This window comes from Pituophis catenifer, unplaced genomic scaffold (genome assembly GCF_029215685.1).
Source record: "Pituophis catenifer annectens isolate HBS135680 unplaced genomic scaffold, rPitCat1.0.hap2 SCAF_9, whole genome shotgun sequence".
Classification (NCBI taxonomy): Eukaryota; Metazoa; Chordata; class Lepidosauria; order Squamata; family Colubridae; genus Pituophis; species Pituophis catenifer.
In genome coordinates this window covers 6,128,128-6,144,237 of record NW_027256889.1, presented here as the reverse complement: position 1 = coordinate 6,144,237, position 16,110 = coordinate 6,128,128, and the positions used below count along the sequence as shown (strand labels likewise).

At 43.4% G+C, this 16,110-nt stretch overlaps 1 protein-coding gene across 1 annotated transcript; it reads left to right on the top strand.

Annotated features, from left to right (window-relative positions):
• Nucleotides 1-10,380: 10,380 nt before the first annotated feature.
• Nucleotides 10,381-16,110, top strand: LOC139321287 (phospholipase A2 inhibitor and Ly6/PLAUR domain-containing protein-like). The gene is made up of 5 exons (XM_070949958.1): nucleotides 10,381-10,438; nucleotides 12,735-12,860; nucleotides 13,404-13,556; nucleotides 15,090-15,236; nucleotides 15,944-16,110. Exons 1-5 carry the CDS (start codon nucleotides 10,381-10,383, stop codon nucleotides 16,108-16,110), a joined length of 651 nt encoding a protein of 216 aa, XP_070806059.1.

Below are 16,110 nucleotides of genomic sequence, written 5' to 3'. Positions count from 1 at the left end.
TTCCAACGAGTGGGTTTTAGGGTTGGACCTGGAACAGATCAAGTTTTCTCTTGATTATTTTTTCTTCTTCTTTGTATTTGCATCCTCTCTCTTAAGATTGTGGTCGATTCCTATTGACTAGGAATACCGGCCTATGATAGATAGTCAACTCTTCCAATATGAAAAGAGGATACCAAAAAAAAAACAAAACCCCACAACACCCTGACCTCTGGTTAATGGGTGGAACCAGAAACCGCTAACCAGAATCTACCAGATGTAGTTAATTATTGCGACGGCTAAGGTTAAATAAATTACATTCTGTCTCAGTGAGCTGAGAACTAGGCTGACATTCTGAGTTGCAATATTTTGGTTTTGTATGTGTGGTAAACACAGCCATTGAAATGACATCAACAACCCACACCACTTGTGAGCGAGGTTGGGCCCAACAATGCATTAGCAGTCCTTCAGAGAACTCTTACTTGACATCTGGCCATCTAGGAGGAGAATCTGTCGCATCGTATTTCGTTTGATCCATGCATGATTAGAAAAGTAAACCGACAAAGGTAGACAGTACTTGTTTTGCCTGTGACTTCAGGATTGCTCAATGTGAGAAGAGCACTACAAGTAGTCCTTATTGTCTATGGAGATTCTCAGTCATCCAGGTTATCTCAAAGGTGCTTTGGGATGGAAGGATGGAATGAATGAATGAATGAATGAATGAAATGAAGGATGGAGGATGGAAGGATGGAGGATGAAATCCTTGCATCCTCCACCACTCAGTCAGAACTGAAGAAGCTTCATGGATGAAAAGCAAAACATCTGCAAGGAAAAAATAAGGAAGTACAATCGCCTTTTGAAAAAGCATCTTTGGGACAAGGACAAGGAGCCTGGATAGCTCAACAGACAGAGCTCTGTAATTTAAGACCAGCTGTCTGCAATTAAAGTAAGATCGAATCCCGCCAGGCTCAAGGTTGACTCAGCCTTCCATCCTTTCTAAGGTAGGTAAATTGAGGACCCAGTTTGTGGGGGCAATAAGCTGACTTTGTATAAATATACAAAAAGTATGAAGGCTATTTCTTAGCGCACTGTAAGCCGCCCTGAGTCTCCGGAGAAGGGCGGCATATAAATCAAATTTTTTAAAAAAAGTAGTTTACACATGGCAATTCTAGCAGTCCTATTAAGTGAGGACCAAGCAGATTGCTAAGGGAGGACCTCACGTGACTGCAGCTTGCGACTTCCTGACAGATTCTCCATTAACTTTGTGGCTCACTCTCACATCATAAACATGAGGTGATTATGGGTGCCAAGTGGCCGGATCACAATCATCTTGACAAAAAAATAATGGGTCTTAATGCCCAACCATCTGGAAAACATCACATGGCGAGGCTAAACTAACAAGGTTATTTTCATTAGAAAGGACAGCTGAGTGACGCAATCAACAAACACACGGCGGTACATCACAGCTGCTGGCAACCCTTTGATACCTCAGCCCATTTCATTGTCAATCATGAATAGTTTATACATTTACAAAACAGCAAAGGGGTTTTATATATATAACTACACAATTCAGAGGACAAAATTTAAGAGACACCGTATTTTTTGGACTATAAGACACACCGGAGTATAAGACACCTACCTTTTTGGGAGATGAAAACAAGAAAAAAATATCTGCCTTTGCCCATTCGCCACCACCCATTCGCTGCGGCCCATTTGTTGCAGCTTGTTCGCTGAGGCCATGGTCCGTTCAGCGCGGCCCATTCGACACGGCATGTTCACCGCCGTCTGTTCGCTGCCACCGTTCAGTGTGGCCCATTCACCGCTGCCGATCCCCGCTGCCTGGAAACAGCCAAAAATGCAACATGTGGAGGCTAGAAATGCGATGTGCGGAGGCCGAAAACAGCCGAAGGGTGGGGGCTGGTGGGTGGGCGGGGCTTCGTCAACATTTGGTGTATAAGACGCACCGCAATTTTCACCCACTTTTAGGGGGAGAAAAAGTGCGTCTTATAGTAAAAGTACAGTAACTTTTACAACACATATACCTTTCAAGGTCAAACTCATCTTTATTACTGCCTAAGCCCAACCACATTAACTCGTACAAACAAAACTTACCATTAATTAATGCCATCCTATTCAACAAATATTAACATGCAGTAAACAATATTACAAATTACGTCATTAAATTTTGCCATCCTAACCCACTCATTCTTATCTAACAAAACTCCCTCCCGATAGATAGATAAATAGATAGATAGATAGATAGATAGATAGATAGATAGATAGATAGATAGATAGATAGATAGATAGATAGATATTCAGAGAGAGAGATAGAGATAGAGATAGAGATAGAGATAGAGATAGAGATAGAGATAGAGATAGAGATAGAGATAGAGATAGAGATAGAGATAGAGATAGAGATAGAGATAGAGATAGAGATAAAACAGGTCTGATTGGCCTAAAGCTCATTTTTAAAAAAGTGGAAACAGCAACAACAATAAAAAAGTCTTCAAATTGAATAAACCAACTCTGACAAAAACGAGAGACCAAGATAAGAAGGATTTGCTTCTCAGTGGCTTAGTGGGTAGGAGAGATCAGGCCATCTACTTTCAGAAATTACTGTAAATTTTGTCTTGATTGTAGTCTTTTTGCAAGCACACGAAGTTATATGAGAATTTAATTGCAGCCCAGTTTCATGGTGGCAGCTTTTAGCGAGTGCAATAAGCTAATCATGTTTGCTGGCATCATTTTTTCTTCAATGTTGGGGAACGGCTCCCTCCCAACCCATTCACATGTTGCCAGAAGTAACGATGCACATGTGTACACCAACACCCAGACACGTGATCTCAAAAAGCTAACAAACCACACCGGATAACCCCTGGAGCCAGAAACCCCTGGAGATAACCTCAACTGGAAAGTACTTCTTGGTAAAAAAGATTCTGTCAAAGATACATCAACGTATCCGCGGAGTCACTAAGAATTGAAGAGACTTTAATTTTTCTCTCTCTCCCTATTAGCTCTTCATTGGGAATCATCGTATTTTTTTATTATTTTTGCTATTATTGACTTTGTTCATCATTCAAAGCAGCATGAACTAAAGACTCCACCTTCAAGTCAAATTTGCACACCTGGGTGTTATGTTTATTGTTCCATCCATTCGAAACAGGACTTTCAACTAAACCAGCTTTTGTATTGTTGCGACATAATGGAGATTTTGTAGACTGGCCCATCCATCCCGGATGTTTTTAATCTTTCATTTCTGTTCACTTCTACTCTCAGGCTTTAGGTACAACCGCCAGGAGTTAAAATGGACTGGGGCCCCCTCCCCTATAAACTAGAGATGGCAATCTGCAGGTTTGGGGGGAGGTGAAAATACATTTTCTGGGTAAGAAAAATATAAGGGAGTGATCAGTGGTGAAATCTGAACCGGTTTACTACCAGTTCGTTGGCTGTGCATGCGCAGTGCGCACCACGCACCAAATGCGAGGTGTCCATGCGCAGTGCACACCAAAAGGAGACATGCGGTAAATAGAACAGTGCACGAAGGGGGGGGTGTGATTAGCTGTGGCGCGCAATCTTTTTTTTTTTCTTTTAAAAGCATTGCTTTTAAAAGTTTTTTAAAAAGTCTCTGATGATCCGCGTGGCTCAGCTGGGATCTTCAGAGCCTTTTAAAAGCATTTTTTTTTTTACAACCTCTTCTACCCAAGAGGTTGTAGAAAAAATGCTTTTAGAAGTTTTTTTTTTAAAAGCCTCTGATGATCTAGCAACTCAGCTGACCTTGTTTAATGTCAGGATGGCCTCCTTTCATTATCCAAGAAAGAAAAACCCCGACTCCATTTTCATAGAGAAAGGTAACTTTTACTGGATAAGAACTGAATGCAGTCAAAGAAAAGTAAGGTCTGAAGCAAAGGCGCAAAAATCACATATAGAAAGCATCCCCCGCAACTGTCCAGCGTAAATCATCCAATCCAAAAGTTCTCCAGGGGTCAGGTGGGAGCAAATGTCTGGCAGTATCATCCTCTTGCTATGCCACGACCGGTGACCTTGAGACGTTATCAGCTTCAAAGAAAAACGCTGCAGCAAAGATTCACTTTTGTTTTCCTCCAGCTCGCTTCCCCCTCCCAAGAATCTGAAGAGCTCCCCCCTCCCCCTGTGTCATGGCAGCCAAGCAAGTAAGCAATGAAAGAGCAGAAGCTGACACCTGGGATCGTCAGAGGCTCTTTTTTTACCTTTTAAAAGCATTTTTTAAACAACCTCTTCACTGAAGAGGTTGTAGAAAAAAATGCTTTGAAAAGGCTCCGACGATCCCAGCTGAGTGAATGAATAGCACGTTTGTGCGAGGGGAACCTTTAGCTTTTTAAGATAGTGTAATTGGCTAAATGTCACCCCATAATTGGCTTCGCACAAGATCGGTAAACAAGTACAGGTAATCCTCGACTTACAACAGTTCATTTAATGACTGTTTGAAGTTACGACGACACTGAAAACAAGGGCCTTCTGACAGTTTTTCCACACTCACAACGTTTGTAGCATCCCTCCACTCACGTGATCAAAATTCAGATGCTTGGCCACTGGTTCATATTTATGACGGTTGCAGTGTCACATGGTCCTGTTGGAAGGAATGCCCATCTGGGTTCAGCTCCAAGTGGGGAAAAAGACACTGGAAACATGAGTCTGCTTGGAAAGATGGTTTAATGGAAGACAGGATCACATGGTTTGAGTTCCTGAACAGAAAAGGGGCGAGATAGAGCAAGTCCCTGGGTTTTTATGCTCTCCCTGGCTTTGAACTTCCTGGGGCCCTGAAAGAGTATCCTGATTGGTTGTCAGACTCCCAGGGGGTGGGGGTCTTAGCTAGCCTTGCTGGCTGATGTAATCTTCCCAGGTGCCATGTGGTGAGTTTCTGTGCCAGATGCGTCCCATTGTGTTAGTTTCTTTTGCTATTGTGTTGCAGATGGGTCCTATTGTCAAAGTTTGAATTTCTGCCTCTGGCCCATGAACAAAGGTGGGGGGGACAGGAAGGTGGGAGTTGCTTGGTCTTTAAAACATGTTTCTCCATTTCTCAACCAGGGAAACATAATATTCTGCCTTTTTAATATTTCCTAAAATATTTCATTCTTCTAGGAAAGGGGTGGGTGCTAACTTCCTACAGTCCCCTTTTGCGACCTTCCGACAAGCAAAGTCAAACGGGAAGCCAGGTTCACTTAACAACCGTGTTACTTAACTGAACAATGGCAGGGTTTCCCTTAATCACCTTGTTATGAAGTGGGGTTGAGGGGTACCCCGGACCGTGAACCAGCTCATGAGTAAACACACTGGGACTGAAATAATTCTGACAGAGGCGTCTTGTGTAAAAATATAATTTACTTTAAAACATTTAAAAAGCACTATGTCTTTAAGAAAGCACATTAAAACAAAGTCTTATCTGGGTATGTGAAGCAAGGCTATCTCCCTAGATCCCTCTCCACAATACCGAAACAGTTCACAAGAGAATAAAGCTAGCATGAAGGTAAGCAGCTTCGGCGTCGATACATCATCAAGGCAATCAAAATGGGGGCAGCGCAAACATCACAGCTAAAAGTCACCTGAAGTAAAAACAGTTCAAACAGCAAACATTGCTTGAAGCTTGTGGGAGGAAAAAGGTCCAGCAACAGCAGTCCCGATGATAGCTTGCGTGCTACAAAACAGCAAAAGGCAAGCATCCGTGGGAGTTTCTCTGCAACGGCGTCTGGAGTCCTTATCTGCATTCTTCTCCCATCTGCGGCGTTGCACTAAGCTTCTTGCAGGAGCTGTGCATTTAGGCCTAAACCAGGAGTCTAGGCCCAAGTAGCAAGCGAAAAAGTCCTTGCTTATATGGGGAGTTAACCTGCAATTAACTAGGGCGGGGAAGGCTTGCAGGTAATTGCCAACAGGAGATGGCTTGATTGAAACCATACTGTTTGTGAGTAGGCAGGTAGCCACAGCAATCCTGGAAACACTCGTGACACACCTTGTCAAGAAAGGTCGTAAAATGGTTCAAAACTTAACAAATGTCTCACTTAACAACCGAAATTTTGGGCTCCAGCGTGATCGTAAATTGAAGACTACCTGTAATCCCATTTTCTTTGTGTGCTGAATAATGCTCAGTTCATTTATCACAATAAGAAAAAAATAACCCCTAAAGTCAACAGTAGCTCTGGTCACATTTGTCATGTTATGCAAATACAGCTTCTAATTTTGGAAACACACCTGAGTTCTATTGTTGAGTTGAGTTTTCTTGATTTGTTTCAAATCAAATGAATCATCATTACAGAGCTAGAAAACCAACATCAGGGCGTGGATACAGTCATTAAAAAGAAGTATAAAAAGTTATATTAAGTGGAAAGCGATAATGAACTATAGATGGTATCAGAAATATGCAGCAGAAAAGATGTGTAAGAGGCATAGAAGATATAAATACATAAATAGTGGGAACAAAAAAAAGGAGGGGTAGAAATGCAGAGGAGAAAAAAAATGGTATGTGAAAGGTGAAGTATGTACCGTATTTTTCGGATTATAAGACACACAGGAGTATAAGATGCACCTTAGTTTTTGGGGAGGAGAATAGGAAAAGAAATCTGTCTACCAGGTATTCATCTGGCTAGCGTCCTTAGTCTGGTCAGCTTCAGCACATTAATTGGCTGGTTTTGAGTGCCCTCGCGCTCACTACGCACCTGATTGGGGATAAAAAACAGCTTCTAAAGCACAGCTGATCGTCGGCTAGAGAAGCAATGAGAAAAGCAGGCGAAGCACGGAAGATCACTTCACTTGCTAGCGCCTCATTAGGGCTGAAAAAAAAGCTTCACAGCTGAGAATCGGAGGGAGCAGGCAAAGCACGGAAGATCGCTAGCGCCTCATTAGGGCTGAAAAAAAGCTTCAAAAAAGCTACATTCAGAGTATAAGACGCACCCAAATTTTTTTAATACAAGTAGTCCTCGGCTTATGACCACAATTGGGCCCAAAATTTCTGTGGCTAAACAAAACCTTTGTTAAGTAAGTAACAAGTCATTTACTTGTAATTCGGCTGTCATTTAGAATATGGAGGAGCAGACCTGAGGGGATCGAAATGCTGTGTTTTGGGCTACTAGCTAAGGGGAACATGATTTTTCTCTAAACATGCCAGTTTCACTAAATCATAGTGAAAATAAATTGTTGTGGCGAAAGTATTTGTGTCTGGGTATTTTTCTATGGGGGTGTTTGAATGGACATGAGAAGATAGCTTTGATCACCTGGTCATTCCCTCCTCTGGTGTCATCCATTTTTGACTCAATACAGCTATACTCTTAGCCATTTTTCTTTTGGAATACGTCTAATGCTAGAATAGAATAGAATAACGTAGTTCAAAGGGACCTTAGAGGTAGTGGTGGGATTCAAATCTCATCAGCTCCCTGCCCCCTGGCATGGGCATGAGGTCAGGTATTTATATGTGACAGTCACATCTGTCTCCCCAAAGGTAATGGGTCTAAGAAGATATCTAGGAGTTCTTCATAAATGTTGGGAAAAGCTTCTATGTCTAATGCCATGGGAGTTTGGATTAGGTATGCCGGATGCCAAGAAGTATGGCGAATCTATGGCTAGTATGGCTAGGGTATGGCTAGTCTAGAGAAAAGAAGGACTAAGGGTGACATGATAGCAGTATTTCAATATTTGGGGGCTGCCAGAAAGAACAAGGGGTCAACTTATTTTCCAGAGTACCTGAAGGCAGGACAAGAAACAATGGGTGGAAATCAATCAAGGAGAGAAGCAACCTGGAATTAAGGAGAAACTTCCTGACACTGAGGACAATGAACCAATGGAACAACCTCCAAGATCCCTTCCAGGTGCAGTGGTGTTACCTGGCCCATTCTTGGGCTACCAAGAACTGCCTGCATCAATGCTCTCTGCACTATCTGTGTGCTAATGCAAATATTGGGTTTTTTTCTCCCTAGGGATTCAGGACCAAGTAAGGAGAGTGACAACAATAAGGAGGGCTCTTTGTATATTGCTAGGCATGAGAAGACATGTCCATACAAGCCCAAGGCAGGGACGAGATAACAAGATCCAAGTAAGTCTGACTCTTTACTTATTTACACCTAATTGACAGAATCTTACCAAACTAAAGTTGTAAATTTCTTACCTACATCTTAACAGATTCTAGGGTGTGACTACCATGAACCTCCTCCTCATCCAGCTTGGGATTGCATGGTTTCTTAAACTGGACTTCTTTGTGGGAAAACTTTGTGTTGCCAAAAGCCTCTCCCACTGCTCCTACAGGTGCACACTCCATCACCTTTTTGTGTAGTGTTTGTTAAGATGTCTTCTTGTAATTTGTATGGGAAAGGGAGATTGGTTGAAGAGATTCTACAAGGAATTGGTCAGATAAGACACAGCATAGTCTGCAAATAGATAGTGGACGAGACAAGAAAGTCAGAGGAGACAATCCCAAGCAGTGGTGGGATTCAAATAATTTAACAACCGGTTCTCTGCCCTAATGATTTCTTCCAACAACCAGTTCACCAAACTGCTCAAAAAGTTAACAACCGGTTCCCCCGAAGTGGTGCAAACTGGCTGAATCCCACCACTGATCTCAAGTCTCTTGGGGTATAAAAAGGATGGGAAGAATTGTATTTTCAGACCTGCCAGATTCTGGTAATATAGCTTTACCAGAGGTGGGTTTCAGCAAATTCTGACCAGTTCTGGGGAACCGGTAGCAGAAATTTTGAGTAGTTCAGAGAACCGGTAGCAAGTAGTTCGGAGAACCAGCAAATACCACCTCTGACTGGCCCCACCCCCATCTATGCTCTGCCTCCCGAGTCCCAGCTGATCAGGAGGAAATGGGGATTTTGCAGTATCCTTCCCCTGGAGTGGGGAGGGAATGGGGATTTTGCAGTATCCTTCCCCTGGAGTTGGGAGGGAATGGAGATTTTGCAGTATCCTTCCCCTGGAGTGGGGAGGGAATGGAGATTTTATAGTATCCTTCCCCTGCCACGCCCACCAAGCTACACCTACAGAACCGGTAGTAAAAAAATTTGAAACTCACCACTGAGCTTTACAATAAGGTAGAATTAGTTCTACTAATTGTGTTCCTATCTGATCTACCAAGAAAGCCTGACACAATTTCCTCCAAATCATTCACAATTCAGAAGTCTTGTTTCCTCCCATATCTGCTAATTTGCCACATGAGTGCCGGTCTTTGCACATTCAGTCTTCATCTACTTGTTGTTGTTGTTGTTATTGTTGTTGTTCAGTCACTAAGTCGTGTCTGACTCTTCATGACCCCATGGAGCACAGCCACGCCAGGCCTGCCCATCCTCCACAGTCTCCAAGAGTCTGCCCAAACTCATTCTCACTACATTGATAACAATATCTAACCGTCTCATCCTCTGCTACCTCCTTCTTTTGCCTTCAGTCTTTCCCAACATCAGGGTCTTTTCTAATGTGTCCTCTCTTCTCATTTGGTGGCTTCAGCTTCAGCTTCAGTATCTGTCCTTCCAAGGATAGGGTTGATTTCCTTTAGGAATACATCTATTACTGACTCACACAAATCCTCATTAAACCATTGCAAAAACACCATGCAAATTTAATCTCCATCCCTGATAAAGTCCAACATCCCACAGCAACCTCCTTCTTTCTCTTCCAATAAAAGGAGCTGTGTTGGCCAAGCCCTCCATTGAATAGTCGAGTAGTGGTTGTGGTACTTTGCTGTTTCTCAATGAATAAAAACAAAATGGTATCCTTCATCATCACCACTGACCCATGTTAGACATTTTGGCTCATACTGTAGCAAGCTTCCTCTTGCTCTCTTTTCCGAAATATAAAAATAAAAATAAAAGAGAAGGCAGATATTTCCTCTTCAGTCCAGTGGTGAAAAATCCAAATTTCTTTACTACTGGCTTGGTGGGTGCGATGTGGCTTGGTGGGCATGGCAGGGGAAGGATACTACAAAATCTCAATTCCCACCTCAGTCTGGGACCAGCCAGAGGTGGTATTTGCCAATTCTCCGAACTACTCAAAATTTCCGCTACCAGTTCTCCGAACTGTTCAAATTTTCTGCATCTGGTTCGTCAGAACCTGTCAGAATCTGCTGGATTTCACCCCTCCTTCAATCCCCTACTTATGATTGGAATCAATTCTTGCTTAACTTAAAGAACCCACTGAGTTACTGCATGATCCCAACAAACCTCAATCAACTTGTTTGTTCTCCATTGACGTTGCCACTTTCGCCATTTCACTGTGCAAGTTCTTATTACTCTACTTTGTGTGGGATTTGGTGATCACTCATGTCTTCCATTCCACCCACTGGAGGGAATTGCTCCAAAACATCCTACAGCGGAGCCACGCTCCAATAACTATAAAATTCAGTGCATTCACTTGTTGGCTTCAGGACAACACTGGAGTCACTCTTCAGATACCATGGCTGCTGCTCTTGTTGTCTTCTTCTGCTTCATCTCCTCGGTATTATTGACAGGTGGTGAGTATTGCTATTCAACATTGAGATTCTAGAGAGTTGGTAAAGGGAGGTTTCTTACATGGATAAAGACACATGGATAGACAGACATCTTCATCTCTCTGTGTCAACTCACCAAGCATTCCTGACCTGCTTTCGAGTTGCCATAGGCAGGGGGATAGGGAATCGAGCCTCGCAACTACAGCGAGGAACAAAGCACATTCCAGCCAGCAAATATCAAGGCCATCTCCATGGAGACCCACAGTGGCCGGAGGGAGGGACTTCTACAATCCACAAAATTGCTTTGTTGGGGAATATGACAGATGACACACCTTGGGGGGGGAGAGGAAAACAGGGTCAGAGCTAAGGCACGAATTAAGTGAGGTCAGAGTTGGCTTCACTTGGTCCGCGCTGACATGACGCTTCTAATAAATAATTGGATTTCTTTTGAAGCTTGGCTTGAGGCTCATGATTTAATTAGGGCATCGGTCAGAACCCTAACACTCTGCTTGTTTTAGCTTTTTAAAAGCAGACTCTCAATAAATGAACGAGGAGGTAAATCAGCAACCAGATAGTTGCAGGATGGGCAGGAGGCTAAGAGTTGGTCTTTGGAGTCAGTCTTCATTCCTGTTGCCAGCAGTAAGAGGTCAGCTGTTTTCTTGGCCATATTTTGGACATTCAGTACCTTCTTATTGCCATATCTTCTCCTTATGCAAAGGAGTGACTGGTTCAAAGTCCCCAAGCTGACATTTGTGTCTAAAGCAAAACTAAAATGCACAGTTTCCCAGCTGTTCTAAGTCCTCCCAAGATCACGAAGCAGACTCCTCGTCCCGATAAAACCTCTTTTATTTCGGTTAAAGGGAAATTCCTCTCCAGCAAAGCCCCGGCAAACAGTCTTTCATGAGATTTCACAACTACAGACCTTTATCAGGCTTGGAGAGTTGCCAGGCCGATATCTTCCAAACTCTATGCTGTAGCAAGCAGTTATTTGGCAAGAAATCAGGACAGACCTTCACCCTAATGATTTGAACTAACTGTCTCCTGCAAATTCCCCTCCCCTTCGCTCCTCTTTAGTCCCTATGGGAGGGGCCATTCAACATCCACCTGTGCCTTTACTCCCGAGTCGGCCCTTGTTCCTTAGCTGTTCCCTTCTCCTGGCAGCTCTGCGCATGCGCACATCGGGAACAGGCACCAGCTCTTCTTCTGCCCCACTGATATCCAAATCCGAAGGCAGCTGACAATTCTCAGACGGCCCTGGCCCCGTCTCTGCCTCTGATGCAGAGCATTCATCAGAGCCTTCCGCAGACCCCAGGACTGGCTCATGTTCCTCCCCAACCTCCTCACTGTCTGAGTCTGCCACCCGCTCTGCTGGCCACCGGCGGGACACAACACCAGCTCCTAATTCAATGTTTTCAACCAAAACACTAAATTGAATGTCATAGATTATAAACCTACCTAACCCTTCCTCATAGTCTCAGGATACTCTGTATTGGTTCTTAATATGCTGGCACCCATTCAGCGTGTTTAGAAGGCTGATCTCAATCAATAATAAAAAGAAGGGTTTGGGAGAGAATCTCATCTGAAGAACTGAATGAAAGATCATGTTTCCTATTTAAAAGCTGAGCTAATTTCTGATATCCTTATTTTTCAATCTCTAACCTTCTAAGATTCAAACGTTTGGTAGAAATGTTTTAGGAGACACACCTAGAAAAAAATGTTATGAACAGAACAGAACAGAACAGAATTCTTTATTGGCCAAGTATGATTGGAACACAAGAAATTTGTCTTTGGTGCATAAGCTCTCAGTGTACATAAAAGAAAAGATACGTTCATCAAGAATCATAAGGTACAACACTTAATGATAGTCATAGGGTACAAATAAGCAATCACGAAACAGTATTAATATAAATTGTAACGATACAAGCTACAAATTTACAGTCATACAGTCATTAGTGGAAGGAGATGGGTAGTGGGAACGATGAGAAGATTAATAATAGTGCAGACTTAGTGAATAGTTTGATAGTGTTGAGGGAATTATTTGTTTAGCAGAGTGATGGTGTTCGGGAAAAAACTGTTCTTGTGTCTACCGTGTTTCCTGAAAATAAAACCCTGTCTTATATTTTTTTTTTGAACCCTGAAATAAGCACTTAGTGTTATTGCCATGCACTCAAAAACCCAATTGGGCTTATTATCAGTGGATTTCTTATTTTGGGGAAAACAGGGTAGTTAATTTGGAAGTCTAAAAAGGGGTTTTAAATAACTGTTGCATAACTTGGTTGGCTCACTACATGTATAACCATTTTGCTTCTCTCCTCTGCAGTCACATCTCTAAAATGCCAGACCTGTTTGGCCACTGGAGGAGAATGTAGAAACGAGGACATGGCATTGACGGAGTGTGAACCAGACCAAACACATTGCCTTTCCTTGACTTTCTTTATTTCTCTGAGTGAGTGAAATGTCTTTTCAGTTTAGCTGACAAGTCCATATTACCATCACTCAGTATCTCAAGCATCAAAGAATAGATCAGTTTCCTTGAAGGTGGATTTCACCATTGACTTCAACGTATTCTGCCAATTTCAGTGGGATATATTTACTAGAAATGTTCTGTTGGCAAAAAAATATTGTTTTCTGTTGCTCTATAGTACATGGAAAACACAGGGAGAAAAGTGGTAAGAGAACGAAAGGGATGCAATGTTCATTTAATTGTGCAGAATAGTTTCTAGAAGTTCACCTGTCAAAATTAACTCTTCCTCCTTCCCTGAAATAAATGGAGGAAACCATCTCCAATGGGGTAATTTTGTGCCTTGAAATGCCTGCTTCTGTGCTCTTTCTCCTATTAAGGAAAACCATATCATCTTCTCGACCAGTCAACATCTATTAATACAAGGGATCTCGAATAAAATATTTAATCGAGCACGGTGCTTTTTAAACATTGCCTTTATTTTGTTTTGTTTTTTCTAAATCCCAGCATTTCCTTTCTGTTTCACAGCCACTCCTTCACTCAGATACACGGCTAAGTCTTGTGCAAGGGCTGAGGAATGTATTGATGGCTTTTACAGTATCACCTCCGCACAGGGAAAATATTCTCAGTCGAACACTTTCTGTTGCCAGTCAGACGGTTGCAATACCCTGCCTCTTCTGTGTAAGTAACTCAACTCAATGTTTCTTTGCATAGCCTTAAATTTGGCAGTACTGTGGACAGGGAGTGAGAAAGCCAGGGGAGCAAATTTGACCCAGTTTAAGGAGAAAGCAAGGAGATGCTCAGTGGCTCAGTGGTTAAGAAGCTGAGCTTGTTGATCGAAAGTTTGGCAGTTCAGCGGTTCAAATCCCTAGTGCTGCGTAACGCGGTGAGCTCCCATGACTTGTCCCAGCTTCTGCCAACCTAGCAGTTTGAAAGCACATTAAAAAAAAATGCAAGTAGAAAAATAGGGACCATCTTTGGTGGGAAGGGAACAGTGCTCTGTGCGCCTTTGGTGTTTAGCCATGCCAGCCACATGACCACGGAGACGTCTTTGGACAGCGCTGGCTCTTCGGCTTTCAAACAGAGATGAGCACCGCCCCCTAGAGTCAGGAACGACTAGCCCAGATGTGCGAGGGGAATCTTTACCTTTACCTTTTAAGGAGAAAGCAACAGCACCAACATACATGCCTCCAAAGAGATGTAAAGTTTCAATGGAGCAGCAAGCTTCAGGGGGTGAGAGGGTGAGGAATAACAGAATAAGAGAGTTGGGAGGGACCTTGGAGGTCTTCTAGTCCAACCCCCTGCTCAAGCAGGAAACTCAATACCCGTGATGGCGAACCTATGGCACGCGTGCCACAGGTGGCAAGCATAGCCATATCAGTGGACATGCAGCTCAGCTCTGGCACGCATACGTGCGCCACCCAGCTGATTTTTGGGCCTTCAGGGCCCACCAGAAGTAAGGAAACACACTGTTTCCTGCCTCCGGAAGACCTGGGGGGGTGCGGAAGACCCGTTTTTCTTTCTCACCTGGCTCCAGATCCTCTCTATGCATCTGGGGAGGGCGAAAACAGCCTTCCCCACTCCTTCAGAGGCCTTCCGGAAGCCTGAAAAAGCCCATTTCCCAACTTCCTGTGGGACAGGAAGTGACTTTTTTGCTGTTCCCCAGCCTCCAGAGACTCCTAGTGAGGCCCTGGAGGCTGGGAACAGTAGCGGGGGGGGAGGGGGGTTGCAGGGCTGGGCACATAGAATTATGAGTATGGGCATGCGTTTTTACTGGTTTGCCCCGGTTTGGGTGAACTGTGCAGAAGCATCATGCGTGCGTGTGAGCACACACACACCCACAACCGGTAGTGACGATTTTTGAAACCCACCCCTGGCTTCAATTACTGAAGTTGCCAATCAGAGCTAGGATTGTCCGAAGGGGAAGTGAGCCCTACAGACTATTCTCTCAAAAGGGCTCATAAGGGGTCAAGAGGAGGGGGGGGAAAATCTATTCTGAAGGGGAGCTTCAGAACATGCGTCAGGGTGGATTTGTGATGGAGAAGATGGAATGAAGTGTCATCTTCATTCCTGGTCCAGCTCTACCTTCAGACTCTTGGATTACAAATCCTGTCCTGGCTGGGAATCCTGGAAGCCAGAATGCAAAAGGACTTGGGATTTAATATGGGACGGTGGCCATGAAAAAGTTTGCTAACCTTGGGTTGATTCCTACAGTGCCATTCCGTGATGAACTCAAACCCAATGGATTGGTATGTTTTGGATCATACACAAGACACAGAGATTCCCACCAGCCAACTCAGCCAATCCTCTGCCTTGGCCAAGAGACGCGTTGTGTCAACATAAATTTTACCTTGAATACATGTGAGTGCAATCTTTTTGTTTTGTTTTTTTCCCCCTAAATCAGAGAAATGATAGAAAGAGAAGAAGAAAATCCAGGTAACCAAAAATAAATAATTAAAACCCGAAAAGTTTTTTTTTTAATTTGATTTATATGCCATCCTTCTCCGGAGACTCAGGGCGGCTTACAATGCGTTAAGCAATAGCCTTCATACTTTTGTATATTTATACAAAGTCAGCTTTTGCCCCCACAAACTGGGTCCTCATTTTACCTACCTTAGAAAGGATGGAAGGCTGAGTCAACCTTGAGCCTGGTGAGATTTGAACTTGCAGTAATTGCAGGTAGCTGATGTTAATAACAGTACTTTTAGTCTGCTGAGCTAAAGTTGGGGGAGGAGATTAAAAATTTGGGAGAGGGAGAGGCAGACTGACTGCAGGATGGCTCAAAAACAAGGAAAGAGCATCCATTGCCGAGCTGCTGAAGTTAAAGATCTAATTACAGTGATGGGAATCAAAGAATTTAACACCCAGTTCTCTGCCCTAATGACTGGGTGGGTGGGTGTGGCCATGGTAGGCATGGCCAGGGGGTGTGACAGGCAGCATGTACAAAGGATTTTCCCAAAGAGTGGCTACGCTCAGGAGTTTGTCAAGAGGAAAACTATCTTTGTTTTCTAATATCCTCGCAATAATGTCTCAAGAGATTCTTATTCTTCCTTTTTTTTCCTCCACAGTTGGAGCTATCCAAGAGGAGGGTTGGTTCCAAGGATGCGCAACCCCAAATGTATGTACCTATCCTGACGGAGAGGTGCGAAAGGCCAATGGCCTTGTAGTATTCAGCAACACGAAGGAGTGTAACACTGTGCCATTATCACTTGACAACAGTTTTCTTTCCATGTAG

Excerpts from the sequence above, each read along its gene's own strand:
- LOC139321287 (XM_070949958.1), top strand. The coding sequence starts at position 10,381 with ATGGCTGCTGCTCTTGTTGTCTTCTTCTGCTTCATCTCCTCGGTATTA. Across the intron at positions 12,861-13,403 it reads GACTTTCTTTATTTCTCTGA|CCACTCCTTCACTCAGATAC; the intron begins GTGAGTGAAATG and ends TCTGTTTCACAG. Across the intron at positions 13,557-15,089 it reads CAATACCCTGCCTCTTCTGT|TGCCATTCCGTGATGAACTC; the intron begins GTAAGTAACTCA and ends TGATTCCTACAG.